This window comes from Gallinula chloropus (assembly GCF_964237585.1).
Source record: "Gallinula chloropus genome assembly, chromosome: 3".
Classification (NCBI taxonomy): domain Eukaryota; kingdom Metazoa; phylum Chordata; class Aves; order Gruiformes; family Rallidae; genus Gallinula; species Gallinula chloropus.
Window position 1 is genome coordinate 112,564,534 of NC_140087.1, and position 26,502 is coordinate 112,591,035.

A 26,502-nucleotide genomic window follows, 5' to 3' on the forward strand; every position below is an offset into this window, starting at 1 on the left:
ATGTTTGTTTCACAAACTGTCAGTTCAGACTACCAAAATAATACAAATTTGGTTTCTTTTTTTTCTTTCCCCCAGCAAGGTTGTGAGGTACAACTGAAGTTTACCACTTTATCTTCCTGTGCTTTACAAGAACCTTTTCATTGATAAACCTATCGAACAACATTTCTACATTCCTATACAAAGCAAAGAATTATAGCTGAAATTAACACCATCTGGTCATTGCATTAACCTATAAAAACTCATTCAGTTAAAAAACAAAAAAACCAAAACAAAACAAAAAACCCAAGATGTAATGGACTTTGCAGCTTTACTTAAAACCAGCCAAATAGTGAGCTACTCGCATGCACAAGTTTTCCTTGTGCATAAAGAAGATTCTGGAATCAAGAAGTGGGTTTCTTTGTTGGGTGTGCAGAGAAGGCACAATTTCAGCTGCATAGCAGCTCAGGAGTGTTTTATACTTCATTTAAATTATATGGGTTTATACGTTTTACTGCTAATGTGCAACGTTTGTACAAACTGTTGCATTATTCTCCAATCATTCCCTCTGGCTCAACAGTACAAATATTTACACCAGTTGTAAACACTCCTCCACCCACCCCGTAACTTCTGCACTGAGCGATGAGGAACCAAACTTGCAAGAAGCAAACCAAAGGCAAAGCAGAAGTAAGGCTTGAGCAGAACACTTTTCTTCTCATTTGGTTTGAGATACTCTGGTGAACTCGAGACCCTCAATGAGGCCTCAGTACCTCCACCTGACAGCACACTGACCACCAACAGCTTCAGGCATACGGAATTTCCTGAGGAGGTGCTTTTCAGCCCTTACTAGTCTGATATCCCTGGATTTGCTTCTCTCCAAAGTGCAGGAACAGCTTCTGGAGAGCCACTCCGGAGTCGCGAGAGTCAAGCACACCAACCATTTCAAACGCTATGCTTCTCTGCTCCTTAGCTGCGAAGTCACAGTACGCTGCTTTCTACCTCCCACCCCCGTGTGCCAAGGTGCTCTGTGGCAGAGATGGCAGACCACGTTCCAAGACAACTGCTGTGAACAGCGCACAGAGAGGTAGGTGCCACAACACGCCATCAGTCACCTAGCAACTACACAGTAGCACAGGGTAAGAGCATCCGCAGCATGATGGTCCATCCTAGATCTGGCATTTAAGAACAGAAAGCTCCATTTTTTACTTAGAAGGAGCAAGAGGGTATGGGAAAGTCCAACGCTATGGGCAAAATGAACTCTTCACTTAGTTTTGGGGTTTGTTTTGTGTTAGTGTATGCACCAACTGCTTGGGAGCTGGTTCTGAGTATGGGATATTTTAAACCACATGACAGTCATTTACTTACCCTGGCCCTCACACCTTGTTTCACTAAAAATCATGTTCAGTTTGGTGTTTCATATGCATTAAGTGCTCCAAATACGGCAGTTAGAAAGAGCTAGGGGGTTGCAGTGTACCAAACGTGTGCCCAGCGCAGCCATTTGTTACACTTATAACAAATCTATGAGTTAAATAGGAAGGATCCCTGCTATACAGAATTCAAGCACTGATAATTGTTTATTCTTGCTAGCCCTTTCCCTAAGTATCAAGAGGTTTATACATACAGTGCTCCCTTATCTTCTCCCCACCGCCTGTCCCAGCAGTCTTTAGATAAACCAAAGTGAGTTTAGGAACTTCCAGTCCCACTTGTGTTAAAAAAAAAAAAAAAAAATAGGTTGTGCAAGAAAACAGGAAACGTTCACCAAATCCAGATCTACTTTGTAGTTATAAAATTTCCAATGGCAAAAGTGGTAAGGGCAAATAACCCCATGATCATATGGCTTAAGTTTAATGCAAAGCACACTAGGAGGTCCACGTGCAGGGAGAGAAGAGTCCAAGAAAGATGGAATAAGAAGTGTCCTGAAGATCAGTGTTTATGCATAGAATTCTTCTTGTTTGTGTGGTTTTTGGTATCCTCCGTTAGACTGTTTGGGTTCATCCAGTGAATAGCTGCCTTCGTCCTTCTTCTTCATTCTGTACAGCATAAACGCTACTAGAAACACGGCAAACACCAAGCCTACGAGTCCTCCAGCAATAACACCTAGAAGGGGGGGGAGAAAAAAGCAGGTTACCCTAGACACCACACCAGATAACACTAGTATGATTGTAAGTTCCAGATGGTTCCTTATAGCGTGGTCCCTGACTTCATGACTTCCAGAAATAAGGTTGCCCCTTTTGCCTCCTCCCAAACTCGTCATCCTGCTGTTACCAAGAGCTTGCTCACCTAAATGAGGCAGAGCTAAAGACACAAACCTCCTACCAGACCACGCTGTGAAGCATGCAAGGCTACACTGTTCAACTCCAGCAATCTGACCAAGGCAGCATTAGAACAGTTTTGCTGCCATTTTTGAGAGGAGCAAAGCAGCCACTTTAAACACAGAGTTCCAGATAACTAGCGGTGGCTGCATTGCCATTAGCAAATTAACATTTGCACCTATTAGGGGTTTGACAACCCAGGATCATGCATCATCACCCACATTTCAGAGGTCTAATGTAAAAGGGTTGGCTCTCGCACTCAGAGGTGTACTTGCAGAACTTCAGCTTCTGCTGCCTGGAAGACTTCTACAAGACACTGCTTTTACCAACTAGAAATGCAAACTATTAGTTACCTCCAAGAACTTCTTTTCTGTCCATAATTCCCGAGGCTCCTGCTGCTTGGGCATTCCTCCCAGAGTCAGCCGGCACTTCTGAGTTCTGGGTGGGGACCAAATCCTCATCTTTAGTCAAGATGAAGTCTCCCTGTTGGGACATACAAGGCAGTTTATTCATGTTTCTCATCATGTTTGTTACTGGAGACTTTCTACAGCTTCATTTTTTTCTCATCTAAAACCTTCCACCAATATAACCTATTAAGTAAATTATTGGTTTTGACAAATTAACACCATTTCCTACAAAACCAACTTCCTATATACTACTAAAGCCACCTCCCTGGAAAGGGTTATCAAAGCTGTTAGTCCTCACCGGGTCTCCAGAGCCATCTTCAGAAACCTCCTCACGCGTAGGAACAACGTCCTTTAAAGCTGTCGTCGTGGGGGTGGCAGCGATGTCTCCCTCATGGTGGATGGTAGAGTTGGGCTCAGGCATGTCCTTAGTGTCTGGCACACCAGAGCTAATGATTTTAGGTTCAAGCTCATGGACCATGCCTGAGGCTTCCGAAGGAGTTACATGAACCACTGAAGGGAAGTGGGTAGTGGGACTTCTCACTGTTGTTATCACCACCTCATTTGTTGGCTTCTCATCGGGTGAGCCCAAGATGGACACTTCATCCCGCACAGCTACAACTGGTTCCTCTATTGCTACACTGCTAGTTGCAGGAGGAGGAGATACTACTTCCTTTTCAGTTCGGCTCTCAATCCCAGGAAATGACTGTTCGTTGAAATCTGTTGGTGTTGCCAGTAATGAGGAGTTAGTCAGTTCTCCTGGGATTCTCCAGGTGCGAGACCGGTCAGCCAGGGGACCTGCAAAACAAATAAATATTATCCTTGGCCAGTTCAGAGACCTGTTAATAGTATCTTCATGGTGCTGGTCTAAGGAGGATGCCTACCCTTCATAGCCAATCTTCTTCGTAACAGCGTTTTAGTTTGTCCCTTCCTTATTCCACTGAAAAGGAAAAGGAATGACAGACCCATGTGCTATTCAGCAATACTTTAGTTGTCTGCTTTGGCACGAGTGCTAGTCTGTTTGCAGACAGCTTGACAAGGGGGAGGTCTGCTTTCACTACACCGGATGCTCAGGATGGAGATCTGACTCTTTTCCCATAAATATCTTTTATGGGATTCAGAGCAGTCACCCATATACTCGAGACAGCCACTGACACAGCTGGCAATGATTTCAGGGTCTTACTCCTGTATCTAAAATACAAGCATGTGGCTGGAAGGAAGCAGAAAGATAGCATTCTTCAGCTTCTGATAGCTTGCTCTTTCCTCAGTAGTATCTCCTCAACTTCAGCACTGAACACCAAAGGTCTCTCTCATGCAACTCAGCAATGAGACCACTAGACTTGTTCCCCACTCTAAAACCCCTTTATTCTACCTTTAAGAAGTTATGGCACATGGGCACTTGCACACCTGATGACACATAAAATTTGCACTTGATGTATGTATGGTGGCAGGTTGGGGTTTGCACACCCTCAAATGGTATCTCCTACCAGCTCGTAAGTGAGCACAAAGGCCCTTCTTACGGTCTCTCTTCCCCATGAGCAAAGATTCGCTCCAGTTTCATAACATTCTTCCCACAATATCTCATCTTCACAGTCACATGGAGTAGACCTGCTGCTGCTCCCTTTCAAGTCTCCTACAACTTGTTTTCTGCTAATTGTTAGTATCTGAAGAAATACAAGATGAATAGATTAGGCTCCTTCTCTGTTCCCAACCCTTATATTCTGGGGCGGGGATGTGTGCACGTGTGATTCCTCCATCCTCCTCTTTTAGTCTGAATGTTCATCAAGACCTTGATTGCCACATTCTGGAAGGATCAAGCACAAAGAGTACAAGTGCTAATAGCTCACCTGCACCTGAACCTGAGAACCCATCGTCGTCATCACCAGATGAATCAAGATCTTCAGGAGGAAGGTTCAGATTTGTAGTTTGCTTTAAAAAGAAAGGGAAAAGGTGTGTTAGTGATGATATTGCTTAGAGTTATGTGTTGCCCATACAGAGTCCTGAAGGTTATGCAAAGTTTCTTTGTTCAGACTGCATTCACTCATCTTGCTTCATTCCACTCTCTCCTTCCCAAAAGGGTAGTTCTGGTTAGTCTATTTGGTGTTGGAAAGGTTAATCTTGCTGTCTCCCTCCTGTGCTGCTTCTAAGCTGCACTTGCTTTGGCAAAGAAGCAGGGAATCTATCTGTTCAGAGCTGCAGCCGATGCTCAGTCCTTACACAACATAACTGCTTTGGGTTCTGACTGTTCATGTCTTCACTACCTGGCAACCACTTAATCTATTAAATTACTGCATTACTTCAAAAGAGGAGAAAGGGAGAGGAGACAGTAATTGGGCTTTTCGGCCTTTTTGAGCACTGTTCACCTATCTGAAACTACAGCATCTAAATGGAAGTAGAATGAGACTTCCTTTTTATAAGCGTGGGCGCTCAGACTAGTCCTGAGAGAGAAACCAGCCTTCCAGGCAGAAGAATACAAGCCCTGAGCTTTCTCCATTTATGCTTCAAGGAGTGCAGTAACCAGCATAGAAGTTCAGTTGCTGAAACAAGAGCCCAAACCCCTCTTTGTCATAACACACCATGTCCAAAGCTTTTTAGGATATTCAGGGATGACAAACACTAAGCTAAGCAGAGTGATTACTTCTTGCATCTTGTTGGCCCCGGCTGTACACGCTTCCTCTTCCTATCAGTACAACATGCTTGACTCCAGCTTGTGACTAATCCAAGGTTTGTTTCTGCAGAGCTACCATCACCCAACTGTTTTCCCTTCTCAGATTGAAAACTAAAGCCCTTTGAGTTATGTCTTGCTGAATTTCATCTTCCCCCATCAGACACACCTCCTGTTTCCCAGAGTTTTGACTTTTATCCATCCTCTAGATGCCCTCATGATCCCTTTCCAGCACTGCCCCCTCTGCAAATTTAGCAGACACTGCATTGCATCATCCAAGCTGATCAGGGTTTTATCAGCAGTGTGAAAGAACATATATTCTTGCAAGCTTTGTACTGAGGACCTAAACCACAACAGTTTCCCACATTTTCTCAAAACAACTAGCTTCCAACATGGTTAACTAGCCCATTAGATCAACCTCTCTGAAGACAAAGTAGTATGCAAGCTGCTACTAACCTAATCAGGCCCAAGATCTTACCTCTCCTAGGTGATCACTGTAGTTAGAAGATTATTTTGCTTAATAGAGGATTATTTTTTTAATAGCAAAAGTATAAGAACAACCCCCCCTCATACACACATTAAGCTGTAGGACTTCCCTTCTCTACTGAAAAAAAACCAACAAAACCACATCAACAACAAGCCAAACCACGCTTCCTCAAGCTTCTGCAAGTCTATTTCTACAGTAATTTCTAATCAATTCCCCCTCAATCTTTTCTTTAGCTGTATGCCATGAGATAATTTGGATTTTTAGATCTGTCCCTGCTTGTCTGCACTATGCTTTTGCACTCATCCATTGAAAACAGGTCAGATAATTCCTTCCTCTCTTTTCCTTCTTGTGTGAAAGGTCAGCGATGCACACAAGCCAATCTCACTGCACTTCAAACCTTAAAGAGTATAAACTGCTGGTGCAGAAAGAATATGGAAAAGAAAGGACCACCAAACTTCCCAGACTCTGCTCCCTTGTGCATCCCTTCCAGCGTATTCAGAAGTGAAGCTGGACTTCAGAAATTGCACCATGTTGGTTGACAGGAGGGTTGGGGACTGTTCTCCCTCCTTTCTTGCACTAGCAGTGGCAAGCATAATCCTCAACTTGGCTTTGAGTGCAAAAAGGGGGGTGCAATCTCTCCAGCTTTTTATTGAAGGGACTGCCAATACAGTATAAAACATGTCACCAAACACATTTATCTAGGACTGAGATGAACTTCCCCCCAAATTTCAATCTTCAGGGATAGCTCATACAGATTTCCAAGAACACCTGCTCAGATTTGATGGTCTGCAGACTGTACCAACACTCCTTAAAGGATCACAGACTATCAGGAAACAAAATACCAACTCTTGATCTTGACTACCAAGCCATCACTCCTTCCTCTTGTGGTGTCAATGGACAACTCTTGTTCAGTCATGCCATGCTTCCTTTGCTGTTACCCAGAGCCTTCAGCCAGTCTGCCCTTACATTTCCCCTTGCAGCTGAGCTTTTAGCCTCTTCCCAGGCATGTTCAGCTTCTCCAAAGCCTTTGTCATGCATTTATTTGAATCCTAGTTTGATTTCTAGGATTTGGAATGTCTAAGGAACATTTGCCTCATTTATGTAACTACGCAGTTACATAAAGACTACACTTCTTGCTCCACAGACTACAGCTTCAGTAGGCACAGAAGGCAGTAACCTTTCCTTATGGCACCACAGAATACAGCAGAAAGGTCATGCTTCTATAATGATCTGCTGCTGAAGGATTTCAGACACAGCAAGGTTAACATAAAACACTGACTCAGGACAGCATCGGAAGGGATTGAACTAATTTGGGTTTTCATCAGGAAGACGGACCATGCTGTTCAGACAACAAACACCTCATGGTCAAGGCTTTGCCATGACCTTTTATTGCAGCTGAGTTACACCAATGAGAAAGGTTTTGATTAGTCAAGAGGATTAGGGTCGCAGCACACAGGCTGAATCACCAGGTTGTGCTAGGATACGAAAAAGCTGACAGCAAATCCCAACTTAAAGCAAGACTGCTCTACCAACAACTTTGCATTACTTAAGCTCAAAGTTTTATCACCAGGCTGTTAGGTATAACCAGCTAACGTGGACAGGCTTTTACAGATTACTTCCATCATCACCCAGGGTATTTTTTCAGTCCACTGAGACCGTTTATAGACCATTCATACTGCAAATGCTGCCAGAGATGCTGGATGCACACATTTTAGGTTCAGGCAACAGATCCTTTGAAAGATGGTATCTCATGTATTCTAGCAGTAAAAACTTTCAATCCTTATACTGCACCTACAACAGATTTTTTTCCTCTTACCATTAACAAGCTCTTCTGTTTCTTTCTTTTAGCACCTCAGGTTACTGATCAGAAACACTCACCTAGGCCTTTTTGATTTGGCATCACCAAATTGGGTTGCATGCGAGGGGTAACACTTTTAACAGCATTTTTTATACACATTAACCGGTTCCCATCAACCAGTGGGAGACCCCTCTCCCCAAGTACCGAGGCAGCCTGTTTGAGGGAAGCCCTGGGGAGACTGTTAGCCTCTCTGCTCTTGCTGAGCGCTGTATTGTTGCAGAACAATAGTTACTCAGTTCTGCTGGGACAACCAGAAAGCTGCTGACTGGCATCTTCAATTTAATCAAAAATGGGACAGGCTTTCACAACTCATTAGAACATTATTGACTCCAGAAGTGTGACATACTACAAGTTTTTTAATTTTTTCTTTTTTAAAGCATCATTTCTGACTATTCTTCAGTCTTCATCTTGGTCACAGTCTCAACACATGAATCTTTCTGTGCTTATCCCATTAGCTGCCAGAGTCCTTTCCTGCTAGAGCACAGATCTGAAATGCTCTCATGACGAAGGAGAAATCTGGAGTTTGTTAGCTGATCTCACCCCACCCGAACTGGGAACCACATTTCTTTAATTTGGAGCCACAGTATATGTAAAAGGAGGCAGCTTTTTTCAAGTTGCTCTTTGAGGTAAGCAAAAGCACTGGCTTTGCCACAAGCTGCTACAAGCCCTAAACTAGATTAAGGCTGATTTGTATTCCACTTTTATTAATCCTAGTTAGTGATCAGCCTATTACAGCAGTGTCAAAAACACTTAAAATCCTCCATTATCTGAATAATGCTGTTAAATCTGCACATTTGTTTCACCCAGTAAATCCTTCTTATTCAGCTGAAAAGGAATGAGCTGTATTGAGCTCTCCCACCTCAAACACTGCTCTGAGCATCCTGCAGGGTTCTTCCAACTTTGTGGAAAGCAATTCCAATGGCTTCCTCTTGTTTAAAGAGACAAATAAGAACGGGACAAACATTTGCTTTCTGGGTTGCCTAACAAGACACTGGAGCATCTAGAGAGAGACTTTCACACGGATTTGAACAGCTGCAAAATAAACTCAAACAGGTTTGTCTTCCACCTTTTCATATATATTGAAAAGCAGAGCTAGACCCTCTGACAGAAATGCCGAGGCAGAGCAAGCCTGAAACCTCAAAATATTGATATTAGTGTGTGGGAAGACAAAACCACCTGCTGAAGGAAATCTGAGCTTTGTTAAACCTTGATATTCTGCAGTTAATAGCCCACACACAATTAACTCCAGTCCCAGATGTCCATGGTCTTCAGACAGATTAAATGGTTAAAAAAACAACACACCAACATCCTCACCTATCCCCCTCCTTCTGCAGGCATACAGACTGCTAGCATCAAGTTGACTCTGAACACCTTCAATGTTAAAGTCAGACAAATTCTGGAGTAGCTGAAAGAGAACCAATGCTCCTGTCTGGCAAGTCAGAAGTAAGGCTTGTCTGCAAGTAAGTTACATCAAAAGTCAGTAGCTTTGTGGCACTGTCTCAGCTAATGGTTCTTCCAGTTGTTTCTGTTACTCCACTGCTCAAGACAAGCACCAGTGCTGCTTGGTGACCCTGCAGGTTCATGAAGTTGTTAGCTTCCAAGAACATCCAAAGACATAGAAATAACAGCACAGGCCAAAGAGCAGAAAGACAGCTACAAGTTGTCCGACAAATAGCCCATGGACTGGATAGCCCAGATTTAAGCAGCGCTCCAGGGAAGGCTGTTCAAAGCAAAGCATCACAGCTATCTGCCCTCCACATCTCAGTGTTGTTTGCCTCTCCCTCAGTGAGTTTTTGCTGCACACCAACAAGCTTCAGCATCCCCACCCTTCCATCCATCAGTTTATGTCAACTGGAGGAAGGTTGGTTCATGGCTCGTGGAGTGCTCCTTCCAAAGGGAGGTGGTCAGGCAGCTCTCAGGTGGGAGGTAGAGGATGCTCCTCTGCTCAGCAAGGCAAGCACCATTTTAACAGCAAGGGGTAAGTGCGTGAGTCCATATGGCTGCCTCTCTATCAGATCATTACCAATACAACTCAGATTTTCCAGACATCTTTGAGTTCTTACTGGCCTCTATTTTTGGCTGGTGACTTGAGAAGGGGACTATCTTTGAGAAGAGATCCTAGCCACAACAGCAGTTGCTTTTATTTGAAGCATGAACCACCTTCCAAAACCTACTCCAAGCAGGACGAGAGCTTTCGGAATCTATTTCCCCTCTGTGCAGAGCAGACCAACTCTAAACTCTGACCACAGTCCACTAGCCTCTGATCCTTTTCTGTCAAGTTTTGTCTCCTCAGCTGTAGAAGCATACTCTGATCCTTTGAACAAGAGACACCAGCCAAGGAAGAAGAGCATCCATCTACTCCATACCACAACAGCTACAGTCCCGATACTTGTACAGGCTCAGCTGGTAAGTACCACACTATTGCCCAGTCAGCATTACATATTCTCCTTACTGTGACAGGGCAACTTTTAATTAAGTAGGGCTGAAGCACAGCAATCAACATGCCAAGAGTGAAAATGAACCAGCCTGTCACCGTTCAGGTTGGGTTTCACATTCTGCAGTGGGGGCCCTTTAAACTACCACCTCCCACAAGGACGTGTCACTTCATGCTTCCTGGACCATCACCTGCACAGCTGTTCATGCAGTCTCATGGCAAACCAGATCAGGCAACAGGTCTGGTTTAAAAAAAAAAAAGAGAGAAAATATCATGCAAAGAATTTTCCAGCAGGACCAGTTCCCCAGTCCTGCTCAGCGCATGAATGCACATGTGTTTGTATTGGCACAGGCAGAGCATGGCAGCCCAGGCTGCTTAAACAATTCAGAGATCACAGCCTGGGTTCCTGGGATGTGGGCACATGTAAATCTGCCCTACGGCAGAGGGGCAGCAAAGTACCCTGCCACCACCATGCGTTATGGAAATAGTCCCACCTGGAGTACTGCATCCAGCTCTGGGGCCCCAACAGGAGAAGGACATGGACATCTTGGAACAAGTCCAGAGGGAGGCTATGAAGATGACCAGAGGTCTGGAGCCCTCTCCTATGAAGAAAGGCTGAAAGTTGGGCTTGTTCAGCCTGGAGAAGAGAAGGCTCCAGAGAGACCTTACTGCAGCCTCCCAGTACCTGAAGGGGCTACAGGAAAGATGGAGAAGGACTGGTTACAAGGGTATGGAGTGACAGGACAGGGGGTAATGGCTTTAAACTCAGAGGGCAGATTTAGGTTAGACTTTAGGAAGAAATTCTTCCCTGTGAGGGCAGGAAGGCCCTAGCACAGGGTGCATAGAGATGCTGTGGCTGCCCCTGGGTCCCTGGCAGCATTCAAGGTCAGGTTGGATGGGGCTTTGGGTACCTTGGGCTAGTGAAGGGTGTCCCTGCCCATTGCAGGGGGTTGGGACTAAAGGTCCCTTCCAACCCAAACCACTCTATGACTTTATGAAGTGTGCATCACCACCCTCAGACTGCAGGCAACATGCAAATCAAAGGGTGACTCAAAGGGCCACATGGGTTCACACACAAAGGAGCAAGAAGGGTTGTGAGGAGAAGTCTCTTCTGCAGAGTATTCACAATGAATAAGGTTTGTTCCAAAGTCTGACAACAGCACTTTTAAGTCCTCCCTGACCTACTAAAACAGTAGCAAAGGCTAGATAGATATCCTATTCAGAAAGGTCTTTTGTCTTGGGCCATGCAAACTTTAGAGGCAGCCCAGTGCAACTGCCCTTTAGTACTGGACGATGACTCCATTGCACGTCCTTCACCAGGGAGGGCAGAACAAAGCTGGGGTAGCTGGAGTCCAGCAGTGCTACAGACTCCAACTTGTGGCCCTACAACACACAGGGCACCAGTGACAACACATCACTTGTGTGCTGCTAGGAGCATACAGAGCACTCCTCTGAGCTGCCCACAGATTCTCTCAGCCAGCTCCACTAGAAGTCTGGTCAGCCCACTGGCAATATAGAGAAACCAGGTAGCATTCAGGGCTCCTGCTTTTTCACCTGGAGGATCTCTCAAACAAGTAAGTTACTACACACTGCTTTCACTCATGCCAACCTGCTCCCTCCAGCCAAGCCTTACAACCCAGGCCAGAGACTGAATCTTACAGGCACATCCACAGACGTGGCACACAAGCACTGTACCAGTGACCAGTGTGGGTTGTGACAGTATGGCCAGAAGTGGGGGTACCTTTTCTCTCCTGTGTTCAAGGCAACCTGCGTTTTGAAGATGTAGTGTAACGAGAAAGCTCTTTTCCCTGCAGCTAGTCTCACAGGAAGCTGCTAGCTCAGTTTTATACTGCAACTGCTTTTCTTCCAAGCGCCTTCTCTGCAGCTCTTTAACATGTTTGATAGCTCAGGCACCCATTTCTTCACATAGCACAAGCAAGCCACAGCCAATGTATATCCTCAAAGACTTGGGAAAGTAGGTGCAGTGGTAGATGCAACGAGACCATGCAGCTAACAGCTCCAGTTCATCCTGGGAGGTCATTCCAGTTTATTTCAACTGGCTTGAGAGAAGCAGTGAGCTAAGATGAGGCCAGACAGACCTAACTTGTCTTAAAACCCTCTAGGGTCAGAGTCATCAGCACTTCTTACTTTCTAGTGTAAGAAAGCCAGCAGAGAAGATTCAGTCTTAAAGCAACAGCTGTTCATCTGCTTGTTTAGTAAAGCACTTGTTTAGTAAAGCACTTGTTAAGTTGCATAGGTTCAGCCAAAGCCAGTGGTGGGCTGTCTATCCCAGCAACCCTGACAAAGGTAGATTGAAAGATGGGAGCATGTTGCAGGTCAGAAAAACCTTTCTGAAACTGAAACCCATCCAGCAAAGGACTCTAGTATCCCAAAACCCACTACCTGTGCACGCCAGTAACTGCAACACAGACAAATGTGACCGTCCTGATAGAAGAGGTTATCAGAAGTGACAGGATCTAAGGTCCCTGCTGCTTCTACCTTCCTCTGCAGTAGCACAGCCACATGCCCCCCTGGCTACCACGTGCTCCAACATGACATGGCTAGCTCACAGTGTGTAGGATGACCACCCCATACAAGCAGCCCCAGCTGTGGAGTTCAGGCTGGTGAGGTTGAGCAACCTGCCTCAGACAAGTCATCAGCAGTTACAGCCACCTAAACGGAGGCTGGACTTTGTAGTGTCACCCTCCAACACACACAAACATGTTATGACCTTATGTCTTCACTGGGAGTCCCAGCAGAACCAGTCCCTACCCATAGCCGATTGTTCCCATCCATGCATTGACCCCTCTTGCCACAAACAAACAGTCTCAGTTGCATCTGGGTGCAAATTCCTTTCTTCGCCTCATCTCTTGCAACCCACTCACCCTGTCTTATGGGATCAGCACTGAGGACAGTCACTGTAGTAAACCTGCCTCAGAACCACCGAGATTTACTGGCAAGCACAGCAGTGGGCTTCAGACTCCCTGACTGACAGCATGCATGGGTTGGAGAAGAGAGTCTCCTCTCCCCATAAAGCTAAGAAACTACCCAGTAAAGCAGACCAGTTAGCATTGCAGCCCTGAGACTGATGCACATAGCCCAAAACTGGGTTTGAGAGAACTCCAAAGTAGCTAGTGTCTCCTTCTGTCCCATTTGTGACTGTCTTCTTCCAGCAGGCCTGTCAGCTCACACTGGTCAGTGTGGAACTGTAGGCCATGTGCCAGGAGACAGAGAGGTTCAACCCTGCACGCTCCTCCTGCAGAGGCCACCACTGCAGAGCAGAGCACAAGCCTGGAGCACACCAACATCAGGACGCAAGAGAGGCAGTCTGAGGACTTTGGTCCCACAGAAGCACAACTCACTTTTCATCTTCAGCTATTTAGCTCAGAAATCAGAGGCATGTCTGTAGGAAAGCATGACGTGGTCAGTGGCATCTCAGCTCTTCAAATTAGGCTGGTGGCACAGCATGAATCACCAATGCCTCCAGAAGCACCAGAAAAGGATGTGGGTACCTCTGCTCTTAGGAAAGCTTGTTTCTTGGAGACCAATGCCATACAATGTGGCTGGTGGAACTACTACCCACTTCAAATAAACTCCACACCAGCTTTTGAGACCAGCAAGCTACCACAAGCAACACTACAGCTGCACAAGTGCTCTGACCTGAGCAGATGTGCTCCCGAAAGTGACCTCATCACCATGCCACCTGGTATTCTGTGGGGAAAAAGCTGTTCTGCTTCACCTGAAGGGAAGCCAACGTGCAGCCAGGAGTACTTCCCACCTCCAGGAATTACTGTCAGGCAAGAGTAAGTGCAACAGCCTTCAGTATACAGGCACAAGGCACAGAGAAGACCCAGGTTCTTATCTCAATCCTGGGAATTTCCCTCTTCTCCTCCTTGAACTCTAGCAATTACCTAGTGCAATGTATGCTGAGGAGCCAGGAGACAAAGCTGTAAGACCTTCTTGAAGGATCACAGGACCATTTTCACTCTATTAGTGATACATGTATGTTTCTAATTTGAGCAAACCACTTGCAGTGCTAGGCTAGGTCTGTGAAATCCATGTTTCAGATAAAAATCCCCAGTGCATCATCAAACTAAGGGTTTACTGGCAGTACTTCTGTTTTCCAGCACCTAGGAAGTTACTCAAACCTCAGCAGAACGATGAGCTCACAACCCTGAAGTACTAAAAGCCTCATCTAAAGCAAGTTAGTTGGTTAACATAGAAATAATTGGCCTTAAAGAAACAACCTTACAACAACCACCATTAGTTGCAAAGTTGCAGTGGGACCACTCAGACTTAAAGCTTTGTAGGAGAGTATGTCCTATAGCAACTGGATATATCCCACAACAACTGCCTGTGGGCAAGATGACAAAAATTACACTCTATTTGCTGACACTGGGGTGGCAGAAACACCTGGAAGCTGTAAGGCCAGCTGCTATCAAGCTCTGCTTTGGCTTCCCAGCAGTCCTACAGGATATCCATCAAGTCTCTCATACCGTGACAACCAGCCTGAGACTCGCAGTCCAAGACAAGGCCTTCTTGATCACTTCTGTAAACGCCACATCTCCAGGAGGAGGCACAACGACGTCTCTGATCCTTGTGAAATGTTTCTGGTTTGTTGGGTTTTTTCCCCCGGACAATCTGTGTTTTCCACACACACGTCCCAGACATCTATTACCTCTGAACACTCTATTTCAATAGAAATGGAGTGACCTTGAGTACTGTGTGCAGTTTTGGGCACCACAGTAGAGGAAGGGCATTGAGGTGCTGGAGAGGGAGCAGAGAAAGGCAACTAGGCTGATTAGGGGTCTGGAGAACAGGCCTTATGAGGAAAGGCTGAGGGAGCTGGGGCTGTTCGCCCCAGAGAAGGAGGCTCAGAGGAGATCTTACTGCACTCTACAGCTACCTGAAAAGAGGTCATAGCAAGGCAAGTCTTGGTCTCTTCTCCCTAGTAACTAGTGACAGGGAAGGAGGAAATGGGTTCAAGTTGTGCCAAGGGAGGTTCAGATTGGATATTAGGAAAAATTTCTTCACCAAAAGAGTGGTGAAACACTGGAACGAGCTGCCCAGGGGGGGGGGTGGAATTGCCATCCCTAAAGCTGTTCAAAAAATGGTAGATGTGGCACTTTGGGAGATGATTTAGAGGTTACAGTGGTGTAACACTGACAGTTGGACTTTATGATCCTGAAGGTCTTTTCCAATCATTATGATTCTATGAAATGTCATACCCAGCTTCTTAAAGCACCAACAACAACCCTTTTCCAGGGTTGGACACCCCCCATCAAAGAGCTGATTGATGGGGGAACTGGAAGCATCCAGAAAGAGCTGCCCAACTTGAACAGACACTGTCCCAGTCTCACATGTGCACACCAGATGGCAGGACCAGTCACATCCCACAACCTGATCCCTTGGTGGTGTTATTTGCCAAGTCTACTGCAGAAGACCTTTACTATTTGCAAGGGAGCTGCAGAAGCAGGTTAGACTCGGGCAGCAAAATGAGCCAATGGTTGGCATCCAGTAGCTCCCTTTCTACTGGTCATGCTCCCTATAGCTAAGCTCTAACCAGTTGTTCTTACACAGCAGGACTCACACCAACTGGCCACCAGTCTGTTAAGGAGGAACTTGTGAATCTCAATCAGCAGCCAGTTGCTGGACTTGTGCAGACCACACAAGCAGCTTTGGACTTTGGTTTGACCCAAGGCACAGCAGCACCTGAACTCTGGCAGGTCTTTCACTCACAGACACAGCTGAAGTGTACTTTTTGTATTTGCTTCTGTGCACCACCATCACAAGTTTCAAGTAAACCAGCATGAACATGAAGAAATAGAGTCTCTCCCTCCATTATGAGGCATGCTATCAGGTCTGGTTTATCCACGGGATCTTACAGTGTTGACTAAGCCTAGACTGTTTATAATGCACAAGTCATCCCTGCCAAACAGATGCAGTTACACCAGCATGACTAAGCCACACAAAAAGGGCTGAAACATCTAACATCTCCACCAGATGCAGGAGCCATGTCTCAGATCAGGAATACCCCGTTCCCCTATGCCAAGTGTCTTCTCAGAGAGACACTTTCAGCATCACACCTTCCCTCTACATAGTCTTAGCAGCTCTGGAGTGCAGGTGCCAAAGGAAAACAGCACGTGTTTTGGGTACTACTACTCTCCTTGGAACAAACAGCAGTAGGCCAGACAGTCTGTGGGCACAGGCTGGACCACATTTCATTGAATCACTCTAACACAGAACACAGTTCAGACTGCATGAACTCCCTCTGAGAAACCATCATGCCTGTAAAACCTGGAGCATGCACCAAGTGATCCACCCATCTGAAATGGTGCAGAGACCAAGCTCTCCGTGCCTCTTCCTAGGACACTAATGGTCTCTGCTCAGGTTTACAGAAGAGTTGGCAATCCTGCATGTCAGACAAAGCTCTGACAGCAGTTGCTTGTTACTGCCCAGTTCACAGTTAAATTATGCAACACCTCAATGAGATTATGGAAGCTGGCTGGTACACTTCCAAGCTGAGTCATGAGGGTGTTGAAGTATCATCTCAAAGCTGAAGCATCAAATCCTCCCCATCAGAAACAGTCTTAAAAAACCTGCTGCTGCAATGGCACTCTAGTCACCTACAGTCCTGCTCCTTTCAGAAATGAACACGTGGCATTTCTTGACCAAATACTTAGTGTATTAAACCAAACCGACCTAGAGCCACCCAGCTGCGCTGTTTGGTACCACATCTGTACAGCAGAGCCCTAACCAAGGGACTGTTAGAGACAGAGAGCTTCCCTTTGATCTAAGCTATTATCCAAGCCTCACTGTAACAGGCACAAGCTTCAGCTACCCCACATCTTCATTTTTGGGTGTACAGCTGTCCTCCCCACAGCCTTGTTGCAGAGCAAGTCACCAAATCAACTGAAAAGTCTCGAGTTTAGGGGGAGATGCTACCACATTTGTGGAGTCTGGTTGCTCTCCTGCCTCATACGGGCAACTGTGATTTGGACATCCCTGCATTTTAGACATCTATACTGTGACAAGACATCACTAATGCCACCTCTGACAGACCATCAGGCATTAAGACAAGTCAACAGAACAGTACCCAAAACTGCAAGGCAAGATGAAGTGGTTTAGTACCAAGTTACTCCTAGCATAACATGTCCCTTAGTTCAGACAGGTTTCTGGGAAGGAGTACCATTGGGATAGCTAGATGCTACGTAATAACAGATCAAACTTGTAAGATGCCATTCAAAAAAAAAAAAAATCACTAAGTTAAAGATATTTCATGTATGTATAAACTTCTGGGTCTACTCACTGACTATTGGCTCTAGTCAGCACAACAGATCTCTGAAAGTAGAGCATGAAATGCTGAAGGACCACCTTATGGGCCAATTCTGAAAGCACAGGCAGAATCACTGGTGTGTACAAACACCATCAGCTTTCACACAGAACGTTAGGAGTCGGAAGGGACCCCGAAAGATCAGCTAGTCCAACCCCCCTGCCAGAGCAACATCACCTAGACCAATCACAGGAACACATCCAGGTGGGTCTGAATGTCTCCAGAGAAGGAGACTCCACAGCCTCTCTTGGCAGCCTGTCCCAGGGCTTGGTCACCCTCACAGTGAAAAAGCTTCCTCTGCTCCAGCTTGCACCCATTGCCCCTCGTCCCATCTCTGGCCATCCCTGAGAAGAGCCTGGCTCTGTCCTCCTGACTCTCATCCTTTACATATTTATAAACATTAATAAGATCATCCCTCAGTCTCCTCTTCTCCAGGCTAAAGAGGCCCAGCTCCCTCAGCCTTTCCTCCTAAGGAAAGTGTTCCACTCCCTTCATCACCTTAGTGGCCCTATGCTGGACTCTTTCAAGGAGTTCTGTGTCCTTCTTGACCTGAGGTGCCCAGAACCGACTGTTCCACATCTTGCAGTATTCACCTTGCAAAGCTCAGCTGATTGATTACACAGGATTTCTCACAGTTGCTCTTTCTCCTGAAGCACCTAAAAAGGTTCAGTTTTCAATGAGAGTCGTGAGCTCCTATTACAAACTTTCACTTTCTTTTACTGGATACTGCAGTTTTCACAATTTCATAATATTCTGGGCCTCCTGCCAGAGGCCCACTGGCTACATCCATGCTCGTAAATTAAACATCAGGGAATGTCCCCGGGCACTGGAACACAATCTATCCCATCAAATTATTAGAACGATCTCTGGCACGGTTTTGAGCCTCGCCAACTGGTACACCCCCAAAAAACGCACGGGAAGGTTCCCCAGCAGGCAACCCAGTGAGGTGGGGGGGGGAAGCCTTAAAGGGTAGGTCAGATAATACAATGACCTGTAAGACTGGGTCCCCTGCCTGCTTTGCTTAAAGCCCATGCAAGGAGGCCGGATGGAACCTTTTAATCCTTTCTGGCTGGGTGCTGGGGAGGTGGGGGCATTGAACACTTCCCATCTACTACAGTAATGGCTTTTAATTATTCATAAGTGCATCTTCCAGGTCCCGTACCAAGACGCTCAGCGCCATTTCCCAGCTCAGCGCCAGTACAGATGCCAACATGGGAACCTTCAGCGAGTTACACACGCTTCAGATGCTGCTGGAGGATTAAGCTAGCAGCCTTCCTCTTCCAGGCCGTGACTCAGTTGATGTAAGCGCACGATAGCAGAGCACTCCTTTGCCACTGGCCCAGACATGCCACAGTCAGCCTCCTTTGTTAGGTGCTTTGTTCACCGATGGGAAAGTAGTCACGATCTAGATGATTCCTCCGTTAGGACAGAAGGAGATTTAGCAGTCAGAGCTGTCTAGCTGCAGGCTGTTAGGCAAGTTTCGGTGTAAGCCTCACCACCAGTTTTCTGTGGCACGTAGGTGCCACTTAAACCCTGTCAGAGCCAGTGAGGTGGACAAATCTCATTTGGCCATCAAATCTGCTGGTGCGAGAGTCTCTGTTACAGCTTCACAAGCACAGCAGGGGAGGAAAAAAACATTACATATACTGGTGTTTGAGTTAGATATGAATTCAAGCAAGATTTACGGTTCCTCTAATTTGGGTTTTTGCTCCTCTTACCCCTCCACTTCTTGACCAAAGAAAGCCTAGACTCTGTCCCTAAAGAATGTACCCATTAGCTGCAAAATGGGATAACAGGTTTGCTTTTCTGCAGAGATGCTCTTACTGAGGCCGATGACAGCCTCGAAATCCTGCTGTGAGCTGGTCAACAAGTTGGACAGGGGTAGCCGCCTCTTTGTATAAATATATACATGCCTATATTTGTATTTCTCCACTTTACTGGCCTCAAAGCATACAATAAGGCAGCAACAATAAGGATCCTGTTTTGGGACAGGAAAGAGACAGGTAGTCTCTTCCTACAGTACCGTGGCTGCCAGCTCTGATCCCAGGGGAGTGTACAAAGGTTCCCTACCAACACAGCCACGGCGGTACCACTACTACGACACAGAGCTTCACAAGAGCCCTCATCTGGAAATCGTTACGTTAATCACCGCTCGCTCTCCAGATGGTAGACTGGCTCCACTCTCTCCTGCCCACCTCTGGCTTCAATATGCAGTCTGCTCATCTAGTAATCCCCAGATGCATGGGACTGGACTGGAGCTGCTGGCTGGCTCCAACCAGGATGTGTACTGCGATCAGCATTAGAAACTAATTAGAAGAGCTTTCCTGTGTACAGCGCAGGACAGTCATGGTCTGCGGTGCTGCCCAGAAAGCATTCAGCACCCTCCCCTCGCAACTGGAGCGGAGTTCAAGTTTCCTTCCATTTAAGAGGCAATAAGCTTCTCATCACGTGGCAGGGGAAGACAAAGAGCAACCGCTGTTCTCTGGCTATGGCCTCTCCGTGCTCAGGTGATGGAGCCAGGGCACTCGGAGGAGTTGCTGCGTGAACCAGCTGTACTTTGCAGAAGGATGGGTGAAGGGATGTGTGCCTGGGACTGCCTACAGCCAAAAAATAAAGTCAAGACTCTCAGCCTTTGCTTCCATGACTGGCCTACAAGATGTTGTCATTACTGCACAGACAGCGTGCAAAAAATACAGGGTGGAGTATGACAAGAACACAGAGCCTGCATGAAAGGCAAAGTACCTGAGAATATTTTAAGTTGGTTGGCAGGCAGTTCCATGACTTTTATTGGTGTCTTTGATTTGGTCAGGGCTCCTCCTGCAACAGCAATCCCAAAGACCTTTCAGTTACTAGAAAACCCACAAATACTAAGAGGCAAAATGAGCGGGCGTTTAAGAGAACCATATTGTGAAAACAAGGGCTATGGAGAGCACAGCTCTCTCACACAGCACAGCAGTGAGACACATTAAGTAAAGCAGCAAAAGCCCTTCAGCTGACCAATAATCAAAGGAGTTTCAAACTGGAAACCTAGCAGGGGAAGCCATGACTTACACCACTTCCATGACTCAGGTGTAACTGCAGCTCCAGTGACTCAATGGGAAGTTCTATTACCAACTCCATCCAAATCCCACTAACACACTGGTTCCCATCCAGCAAAGCAAGCCTCACTGGTGAGACTGGTCTCAGCGGTGAGATACAAACATTACAGTCAAGCATGGCAAGGAGCCCGAGCTAACAGACTCCGTTGGACCCATGCCGGTTCCACAAGACCCAAAACGTCAGCTGCAGCCAAGCACTGCTTGAGAAACTGAGAGGTTGGGAAACCACCACATTAGCAGATGTTGCTCCACAAGAGCTGCTTGTAGGAGGTCCAAATGTTATCTCACCTTGAGGTAAGGCTTCACAGTGCAGTAACTTTTCCACTAGCATCTCCCCAGCAGAAAGTGCACCATGCCAGGTTTCCAGCCAGGCCAGATAAAGCTCATTTCTGTGGTACACCAGTAGCCTAGCAGAGCAGCAGTTCAAATGAAGTGTGCTAGTCAACTCCAACTTACAGACCTGATAACAAAATACACTCGGCACTCTGAAGAGGACACCAATCTCTCTGCATTTTAGTCTATCTTCTCAGCTCAGAAGAGAAGGGATCCTGTAAGAAATATCAGCAGTCCTTGCACGCTGTTGGTCAAAACAGCCTTCAACTTGCAAGTTCACTGGCTGTGTCAAAGGGAGTAACAAAGGTTCCTCACTTCTAATCCACAAGTAAACAGTGCCTTGAAATACTAACACACTCTTGATGTGTCTTCAACAGCTCCCAACCTTTCCCCAAGAAAACCCATCCACTTATGTTTCTGCTCACATGCCTCACTTCAGAACACTGACATAGGACCCAACTATACTCTCCAGTTTCTTCCAACCTTTAGCAGAGCAAGAGCACAGTACCATCTGGAATCACAGCTGCACTAAAACAGGAGAGCGCTGAAAGCTGATGTTTCCCCACTGCTTTGCTAGTTCTCTTGGCACAGGATTAGCAGCTGTCCAGTCTGTTTATGGAGAGAGCTACCTTGCAATTAAAAAGACTATCACGTTGTGATAAATCGCTCTCAGGTAAAGACACTAAAGAAAAGGCGCCTATGCACCCCTCAGAGGCAAAATGAGATCTAGTCAACAAAGCTCTGACAAAGCAACTCACTTTGAAGTAGACATGCAGGGGCTGGTGAGGTAATGCTCTCTTTCCACGACTATAATGAGAGCTTAGGCACCTAGCACACAGATAGACACCTACATTTAGACACCTTAACATCAACTGAACTTTGTCCTGAGGGACTAGTGTCATTTGAAGTGCCCTGTGTCTCAGTGAGTGCATCAATCTCCAGCTGTCCTGGAGTGCTGCACTAATAGCTCTGAGTTAATGAGCAGTAGGAGACATCTAAGATGAAAATACTAACGCCACAATGCTGAAGCACTGCAATTTTATCACCAGCAGCACCTCTTGGGAAAGGGATCCTATCTTCTGTCTCCCATGAAGCTCCCTCCTCCCTGCAGCAGACCTTACTAAAATCCCAGCTCCCTAGATGCCAGGTGACACAAACAAGTGTGAAATGTCCCTCTCTGAGGCAACAGTACGGTTCTCAGACACAAGAGCCGTTTCAAACAAGGTCAGGACAAAGCACTACTACATAGGCCACCTGGAGACATCTAAGCACTAGCAATGCAAAACACATACTTAAAATGGGCTGATTCTGCTGCTAAAACAGCAGCCTACATTTCAGGTTAGTGCACTAGCTTAATTTTAGAAGGCTTACAGGTTTCTTGCACTTGCTGTAACTTGTCTCGGGTTGTTAGAGAGGATTGTTTGGTTTCCAGAAGTCTCAGGGTGCTGCCATTACAAATGTTAGCTTTTGGAGCCACTTGAAACTGGGAGAAACCTGGAACAAAAGCCTGCAGACTTGCACCAGAGCCCACTCACGCTGCAGGAACCGCAGCTGGTTTGTCTGTCCCCTGATCAGAGTTGACCAGGTACAAGAGAGTCACCATTTCACAGGGAGGCAGCCACCAGCGAGCGAGTGCTCAGGTGGAGAAGCGCCTGATAAGGAACACGCCGCTGCTCTGCCTGTACTGCAGAGGAAAGTGCTTCCTCCTTACCCAGCGCCTACACGTTTAATAAGCAAGCTGGACTACCTAATTTCTCCTAATTAGTTTACATTCAGATAGGAATGACATCACCTTTGGAAAAGCGTTCTGCCTGCTCTGCTGAGCCTGAGTTAACCACCAGCATGCACCTACACCAGATGAAACCATCAAAACCCCGTTTTCCCTCATGATACAGGCCGGGTTGTCCATTGCCTTCCTGCAGTGGGCTCTGCATCCTGGCTCAGCTGCCTTCATGGCAATGTTATACCATGTAGAACTTTCCACATGAGAGAATAACTAGGTGAATCCATTAAGATATGTCAGGCTTCTTATCTCAAGGAAAACAATGCCCCTATGACAACAGAGGGCGATTACTCTTGTACAAGGTGCTTTGAGCAATAGCGTCACCTTGATGAAGGTTAGTTTTCCAAGCATCAGACCACCAAGCATCCACCAGAACCGTGCCAGCCCCCACAGCACTGTGACCTGGCACGTGCAGAGGGCTACGTAAGGTCACTCTGCTTCCTGTGCCCAACACAGGAGATGCTCTGCCTCTCGATGCAGAAAGCTAATTAATCCAGGCGGGTGGGAAAGGCAGCTTAGTCGGTCTCACTGGCATTTCGACATGGGAAGAAATCCACGTGGTCACCAGAAGGAAAACCGCCTCACTGCTGAGTCACCGTGGAGAGCCCCAAAGGACTTCTGCTCCTCCATGTGTTCACCCAGGAAACCCCTCCATCTGAAGCGCCATCCAGGCCTACGTGTCTCTTACACACCGGAAAACTCCAGACAAGCATTTATTTTGTGTCCTTATCAGTTCTAGCACAGAATCTTTACCGCAGGGGAATTTTACCCAAACGCACTGCAGAGGCTGTGAGCTGCAGTTTTTCCACTTTCTTCAGTGGAAAGCTCATTCAGAAGCTACGAGCAGAGCTCTCCCCCCATGAAGCAGGGCTGAGTACGCCTCTGTGCTTGTTATTTTCAGTCATCCCACAACTACTCACTACCACGTGGGCTAGAAGGGTCCGTGTCCAGACCTACAGGTAGAGCTCACAGAGGGGTACAGCGAAACTCAAGGTATTTTGAGCAACTTGGATCCCACCACGCACTTTGTTCTGCCACTCCTTACCCAACCGCTGCTGCAGTTCCCCTCCAGACAAGTTTCATATCCAGTAACTCCTTTCAGAAAGGGGAAACCACTCAGTTTTGACTTTGGTTATCCTGCCTCGCGTTCCACCTAACCCATCCAAAGGGGAAGGCTCCACGAGGGAGGCACACAGAGGTCTGGCACTGCGGGACAGCAGAGAGCAAGTCCTCAGCCACCCTCGGAGAGAGGGATGGGGACTCGGGCTGCGCACCCGGGGACAGGCGGCCACACGGACCCCTACCCCACACTCGCGACTCCCCCGCAGGGGTCGGGGGGCGGACCCGGCCCCCCAGCACGGAGCTCCAAGCAAAGCGCTTTCACAAGGCGGCGGTGCCGGGCTCCGGTGGGAAGGCCTTCGGCAGGCAGCGCGGCGGCGGGACAGCCGTCCTCTGCTCACGGGTGACACCTGCCGGCGGCAGCTGCACGGCAGCAGAGCCTCCCGAGCCCGAGAGGCTGCCCGCAGCCCACCGGAGCTGCTGCTCTACGCGGTCCGGGGAGGGCTTCTCCCGGCACGCCGGGCTTTGGAGCAAGCTCAAGCTAACGCGGCGTTACTCACTACGTACGGGGGGAGCGGCCGAAATCAGCGAGCGCGGAGCTGGGAAAGCGGGGGGCTGGGGAGGGGGTGGGGGGTGCGGAGCGGAAGGGCCTGAAGCTCTGCCCAGGCGGCTCCGGTGGGCTGGAGGCGGCGGGACGCCGGGGTGGCCGCACGCCGCCGCCCGGGACAGGGAGCGGGGCTGGTTTCCCGGGTGCTGAGCACGGGCATCCGGGGAGCCGGAGGATTCGTGCGAGGAGCCGACCACCAGGATTTTTGTTGAAAGGGCATCCGGGCGTACCCTCCGCCGGCCGAGCCCTCCGGGCACAAAGGCAGCCAGGGGAGCAGCCGACCCCGAGCTCCCTTCGGAGTCGGGCCGTGCCAGGAGCAGAGCTCCCCGGCCACAGCTGAGCCACAAAGAGCCGCATGCGAGCGCTCGCCCAAACTTACCGCTCGCCCCCCCTCCTCCGGGGCGCGCCACGCCGGAGGGAGGACGTGAGCATCTCTTCCCCCCACCCCCCCGCCCCGGTCCCTATGTCGGCCGCACCGAGGGGCTCCGGCGCCCCGGCGGGGGGTTACCGGGCAGCGCCGCCCGCCCCGCAGCGCCCCGGGGCGGAGCCGCCGGCAGGTCGGGAGCAGCCGCAGCAGGTCTGGTTTGAATTAAGGCTGCCGGGGCTGCCCAGGCTGGAGCCCGCCGCCAGCACAAAAGGCCATCGAAGCCCCGCCGGCAGGGCAGGGCTCCCCTGCCGTAACCTGTCGGATGAGGGGAGCGGGGCGGCCCACGGACCGCGGCCCCCCAGCCCTGCCCAGCCCAGCCCAGTCCGGCCACCGCCCCGGCCCCGCGCGGCCGCCCGGGCCCCGCCGCCCCACGTGCGCCGCGCCGCCCGCCGCGGACTCACCGGGACGGCAGCCTGGAAGCAAAGGGCCACCAGCCACACGGCCACCACGCTTATCATCCTTCCTCCTCGCCGGGCCTCGGGAGCGCGCAGCCTGCCCCTTCTTCCCGCGGTGCCCTCCGCCGCTCCTGCCCCGCTCCTCTTCGGGTTCTTTAAGTAGCCGCGGGCTTTCTCCCCTCTCCGCTTCTTTTTTTTCTTTCCTTTTCCTTCTTTCCCTCTTTTTTTCCCCCCTCCTCCTTCTCTTCAAGCCACCCAACCAAGCTCCCAGCGGCGCTCTGCAGCGGCAAGGAGTTGAACTCTGTCTTTTAATGAACCCACGGCAACAACCTTCACCTTACGGCCACCCCCCGGACGGCTCCGCCTCCGCTCCCCTCCCCTCGGCCCGGCTCCCCGGCCCCGGCCCCAGCCCCGGGCCCGGCCGGCACGCCCTGCCGCCCGCCCCCGCTTCCTGCCGCCGCGCTACCTGCGCCGGCCGGCTGGGCCCGCTCCGGTTCCCCCCTCCCCGGTTCCCCCCTCCCCGGCCGACGGCAGCCGCCGCTTTCCTCCCATTGCATGCCCAGATTTCCTCTGCGGCAGCGGCATTCCTCCCGCCGAGCTTCCTTCCTTCTCGCTAAAAATAATAATAATTAATAATAATAATAATAATAAAGTTTCAAGTCCCTCCCTTCCCTTCCTAGTGTGGGAAAAGCACGGGGGTGCGCTGCTGTCTCCCCCTTCCCCCGGTGCCGCTCCAGGGAGAGGGGAGGGAGCGCTCCCGCCCGGCCGGGCAGGCACCGCTCCCCGGCGGCCCCGCTACCGGGACGACCCGTCTGCGCCGAGGATCTTTCGTTCCTCCCCGAAAAAGGGTGGCCTCCCTCCTGCCCGCGGGTCCCGGGGCTGGCCCCGCACCCTCAGCCCGTGCCCTCGCGGCACCTGATGCTCCGATGCTCGGAGCGGGTTTTCTGGCGGTGCAAAATGGTGCGGGGGCGGGGGGGGGGGGGGGGGGGGGGGGGATGGAGGGGGGGAAGCAGAGGGCTGCGTTAAAAGAAGCGGCTCCCACCCCCAGCTAACCCCTTCTTCTTGAGTAAAGAACTACTTCAGCGCTGCTGCGGGTTGGTCATCGCACATCTCACTGTAGATAACAAAACCGAAGCAGGACAGTGCCCTGCAAAAAACTGACCCCAGGACCCGGGGGTGTTCGTGGACAGCCGGCTGAACGCGAGCCGGCAGTGTGCCCAGGTGGCCAGGAAGGCCAACGGCATCCTGGCCTGTATCAGGAACAGTGTGACCAGCAGTAGTAGGGCAGTGACAGTCCCATTGTACTCGGCTCTGGTGAGGCTGTGTCCAGT

At 48.8% G+C, this 26,502-nt stretch overlaps 1 protein-coding gene across 1 annotated transcript; it reads right to left on the reverse strand.

Annotated features, from left to right (window-relative positions):
• Window positions 1-1,130: 1,130 nt before the first annotated feature.
• On the reverse strand, window positions 1,131-25,469 carry SDC1 (syndecan 1). Its single transcript, XM_084261685.1, has 5 exons — window positions 25,178-25,469; window positions 4,540-4,621; window positions 2,994-3,490; window positions 2,642-2,771; window positions 1,131-2,073 (listed from the first exon to the last, which is right to left on the reverse strand). The coding sequence occupies exons 1-5, from the start codon at window positions 25,232-25,234 to the stop codon at window positions 1,907-1,909; spliced, it is 933 nt and encodes a 310-aa protein (XP_084117811.1). The 5' UTR covers window positions 25,235-25,469; the 3' UTR covers window positions 1,131-1,906.
• Between the last annotated feature and the right edge of the window lie 1,033 nt (window positions 25,470-26,502).

Bases quoted from the DNA above. Each gene is read 5' to 3' on its own strand.
- SDC1 (XM_084261685.1), bottom strand. From the start codon at position 25,234: ATGATAAGCGTGGTGGCCGTGTGGCTGGTGGCCCTTTGCTTCCAGGCT. The intron at 3,491-4,539 runs GTGAGCTATTAG...TTTGTTTTGCAG, and splicing joins GTTCTCAGGTTCAGGTGCAG to GTCCCCTGGCTGACCGGTCT. The intron at 2,074-2,641 runs GTAACTAATAGT...CCCCCCTTCTAG, and splicing joins CAGAAAAGAAGTTCTTGGAG to GTGTTATTGCTGGAGGACTC.